This window comes from Mus pahari, chromosome 18 (assembly GCF_900095145.1).
Source record: "Mus pahari chromosome 18, PAHARI_EIJ_v1.1, whole genome shotgun sequence".
Classification (NCBI taxonomy): Eukaryota; Metazoa; Chordata; class Mammalia; order Rodentia; family Muridae; genus Mus; species Mus pahari.
In genome coordinates, this window is record NC_034607.1 from 37,131,626 (window position 1) to 37,136,157 (window position 4,532).

The 4,532-nt window shown below is 44.1% G+C and overlaps 1 protein-coding gene across 15 annotated transcripts in view; it reads left to right on the forward strand.

Annotated features, from left to right (window-relative positions):
- Positions 1 to 4,532, forward strand: part of Dlgap1 (DLG associated protein 1) — an 809,018-nt gene that overhangs the window by 768,662 nt on the left and 35,824 nt on the right. For all 15 annotated transcript variants that reach the window (XM_029531372.1, XM_029531368.1, XM_029531376.1 and 12 more), the window contains one exon: positions 3,345 to 3,766. In XM_029531372.1, the coding sequence (XP_029387232.1) occupies positions 3,345 to 3,766 (422 nt within the window). The remainder of the gene's footprint in view (positions 1 to 3,344; positions 3,767 to 4,532) is intronic.

Below are 4,532 nucleotides of genomic sequence, written 5' to 3' on the forward strand. Positions count from 1 at the left end.
TTTTTTTTTTTTTTTGAGACATGGTTTCTCTGTATGGCTATGTCTGTCTGGGAACTTACTAATAGACCAGGCTGGCATCAGACTCAAAGATATGCCTGCCTCTGTTTCTCAAGCACTGGCATTAGAGGTGTGTGTCACCACTGCCAAGACTTTTCCTTGACATACATTTTCAAGAAGAAATTGTGGATTTTTTTTTCTTTTTTTAACGTAATGATCCTTTCTTTTTTTTTTGATTACCTGATGTAACTTGTTCACATTATTTGGGTCTAAGAGTCATCCACAAGCTACACACACAACATTCTCCGTCAGACAGGGATGGTTTATTGAACACACACACACAAATACTGATCAATTAGGACCATAGCTCAGAATTCGGGGACTGAGCCACAGCATTGAATGAACATCTTTCTCTGTCAGCTTCTAAAGGGAAAAAAAAAATCACAAAAACCACAGTGAGTTCATACATAGGAGTGAGTTCATACACAGGAGTGAGTTCATACACAAGAGCAAGTTCATACACAGGTGCAGGAAGTGCCATCTGGTGGTCAGCTCTGACTCAAGCCTTTTAGACATACTAGTTCATAACTTTATGGGTCCTACACATAAGGCTTTGTGGAATTTCTTAAGATTAACAAACCTCAAAACATACAGAACATAATAGGATATGTGATCAGCATGACCTTGCTCTGAGTAAGTTATTTTTCTGTGTCAATGACTGGCAGGCATATGAGGGGGGCAGACCTCAACCATATGACTGCTTCCCCATGTTCTTCGGACCTTTCTGTGTTTTGATGGACTGCAAACATTAGTTTTCATTGGCTTCCACAGGATAACCCAGGAGAAAGAATTAAGAGAATGTCTGAGATATTTAATGTTGCATAGACTTTGCTTAATGCACAACCCTTTAAAGTTGGTACTGTTGAATATGAAACATTCAGTGGAAATCAACGGGCAGGCCAGTTCTCAAAGTGTCACGGTTATGAGCTACCTAAGGAAATGTACCATGTCATGCTTATTAGAGCGTCTTCAGTAAAACACCCAAAGGTGCTGGAGAGATGGCTCAGTGGTTAAGAACACCAGCTGTCATTACAAAGAACTCAAGTTCTTCGACCCCTAGCATTTAACATGGTGGCTCACAATCATCTATAACTCTAGTTCCAGGGGATCTAACACCCTCTCCTGGCCTCTGAGGATGCCAGACATGCACACAGTACACATAGGCAAAACATTCAAACATATAAAATAAAAATATTCTTGTATTATTTTTAAGATTTATTTTTTTATGTATGTGACTGCTGTATCTGCATGTACACCTGTATGCCAGAAGAAGGCGTCAGATTATATTATAGGTGGTTGTGAGCCACCTAGTAGCTGCTGGGAATTGAACTCAGAACTTTTGGAAGAGCAGACAGTGCTCTTAACCTGTGAGCCAATTTTCCAGCCCAATAAGTAATTCTTAAAAAAAAAAAAAAAAAAAAAAGAAAAAGAAAAAGAAAAGAAAGAAAGAAAGAAAGAAAGAAAGTTAGTTTGGTGAATAAGCTTGAAGATTTGAGTTCAAATTCCCAACACCTACGTACCTGCCTGTAACCCCCCGCACTTCGGGGGACACAAGCAAGAGGCTCATGGGTCCTCTTAGTCACCAGCCAAGCTCCAGGTTCAGTGAAAGACCCTGTCTCATGGGAGTAATGTAGAGCGTGATAGATGAGGGTACCCAATGTCCTCCTCTAGAATGGCGCTTCTTAACCTTCCTCATGTTGTGGTGACCCCCAACCACAAAATTATTGTTGTTGTTTCATTACTGTATTTTTGCTATTGTTGTGAGTCATAATATAAATATCTGATATGCAGGATATCTGATGTGTGACCTCTGTAAAAGGGTCATTCGGCCCCCAAAGGATCAAACCCACAGCTTGAACCGCTGCTCTAGACTCTTGGGTGCATGCACAGGTGTGTGCTCCTAAACATGTGCACATATATCACACGCGCATGAGCGTGCATGCACACACACACACACACACACACACACAGAACAAGAGGTGTTGATGGGGAGTTGTGAAGTTGGTATTAGAATCCATCACAGTCCACCTCCTCATCTTTGCTATAGGATTAAACAAGAGACTCACAGAACCACTGGGTCAAAGAACATTGTTCCCAGCTGGTAGGGTGGTGCACACCTTTAATCCCAATATTCATGAGGCAGAAGCAAGGAGATCTCTGTGAGTTAGCAGCCAGCCTGGTCTACCAAGAGAGTTGCAGGACAGCTAGTGCTACATAGAGAAACCCTGTCTCAAAAAACAAAAAAACAAAAAAAACAAAAAACAAAAGAAAAAACCCAGAGCCAGGCGTGGTGGCACATGCCTTTAATCCCAGCACTTGGGAAGCAGAAGCAGGCGGATTTCTGAGTTCGAGGCCAGCCTGATCTACTACAGAGTGAGTTCCAGGGCAGCCAGGGCTATACAGAGAAACCCTGTCTCGAAAACAAAACAAAACAAAACAAAACAAAAACCAGGTGGTGGTGGTGGTGGTGGTAATGAATGAAATTGTTCCTATGAATATCCATTTAAAAATGCCCAAGGAGGCAGTTCTCTGAGGTTGAGGCCAGCCTGGTCTATGGAGCTAGCTCCAGGACAGCCAAGGTTACATAAAGAAACCCTGACTCCCAAAACCAAGAGAAAAAGGAAGAAAGTGTGAGAGAAATACTCAGCCTGAACCTGTCAATACGCTGTATTTTAGAATAATTGTGGAAAAGCAGACTGAAGGCAAATGGCGGGCTGTCATGGAGAACTCTAGAACTCTAAGTAGATCTTTATTCCAAAGACTTTTGAACCACATTACTACACGGACCTACAGAACCAATGGGTAAATGCTCACCAAGCAAAAGGTTTTCACTGTAAGGGAAACCTAACAAGGATTTAAAAAACTTCTTTCCCTAAGAGGCGTCTCTGGGAATGTAGGAATTACAACGCTCTTGGTCAAGCCTAGTTTGCTTTCTTCTCCCTGTGTGTAAAAAATATACAAAAAAATTTAATCGGAATATTCTGCTTCTCCAGTAGCTGTTCTGATAGCAGCTCCGGATCTGGGGAAGACGTCACATGGCAGTGACTTCTGTAGCTCTAATGTTTCATTTCTCTCATACCCTACATATGTTTTATGATTTCATATTTAGATTTAGATCCATGGCAAACAGCATATTCAATTCAAAGATCACCCCAACTGTTTCTTCAGACACCCAAATGGAAAAGATGGGGGGGGCAAAACCACGTCACACCCATCAAAACAAACAGGGTGTAGTTAGGCTCCAATAAATACCCTGAAACTAAATCTCCTTTCTCTTCTCTTCTAAGCTTCCGCAGGTTCACTCGGTCCAACAGTGTGACAACTGCAGTACAGGCTGACCTGGACTTCCATGATAATCTGGAAAATTCTCTGGAGTCTATAGAGGACAATTCGTGTCCTGGCCCTATGGCCAGACAGTTCTCTCGGGATGCCAGCACCTCTACCGTCAGTATCCAGGGTTCGGGAAACCACTATCACGCCTGTGCAGCCGATGATGACTTTGACACGGATTTTGACCCCTCTATCCTGCCTCCTCCGGACCCCTGGATTGACTCTATCACAGAAGACCCTCTGGAGGCCGTTCAAAGGTCCGTGTGCCACCGGGACGGCCACTGGTTCCTGAAGCTGCTCCAGGCAGAGCGAGACCGCATGGAAGGGTGGTGCAAGCAAATGGAGAGAGAAGAGAGGGAGAATAACCTCCCAGAAGACAGTAAGTAATGCCTCCATGCGTGTCTGTGACTGTGCTGCGGGCCCTGCTGGTTTGGGCTTGTGCATTCTCCTATTTTTCCTCCCCAGTGGCCCAACTTGTGTAACCTTGTTTCACCCTTAGAACCTGAACTTGTAGAAGAGCTGGGAAGTTCCAGCTGAAAGACCCGAAGCTTCTAAACTGCACAATAAAAAAGAAAAAAAAAAAGGAAGAAAGAAAGCCACCGAGCAGAAGTCACATCCTGTAGCTCTAAGTGCTGTAGTTTCCTTTCTCTCTCTGAGACACACACAATACCAGTGTGGCAGTGGTCTCATTGTCGCCAGGATCCCCAGTTACCCAAGATGATCTGTTTTTAAGGTCTATTTTAGTCATGGTTACTGGTGCTGTGATGAAGCACTGTGACCCAAAAGCAAGCTGGGGAGAAAAGGGTTTAATTTGGTAACACTGGTCATCCTTGAAGGAAGTCAGGATAGGAACTCAAGCAGGGCAGGAACCTGGAGGCAGGAGCTGATGCAGAGGCCATGAAGGGGTGCTGCTTCCTGGCTTGCTCCCTATGGCTTTCTCAGCCTGCTCTCTTATAGAACTCAGGACCACCAGCCCAGGGATGGCACCACCCACAATGGGCTGGGCCCTCCCCATCAATCATGAATTAAGAAAATGTAGGCTGGTGTACTGGCTGGTTTTGTGTCAACTTGACACAGCTGGAGTTATCACAGAGAAAGGAGCTTCAGTTGGGGAAGTGCCTCCATGAGATCCAGCTGTAAGGCAT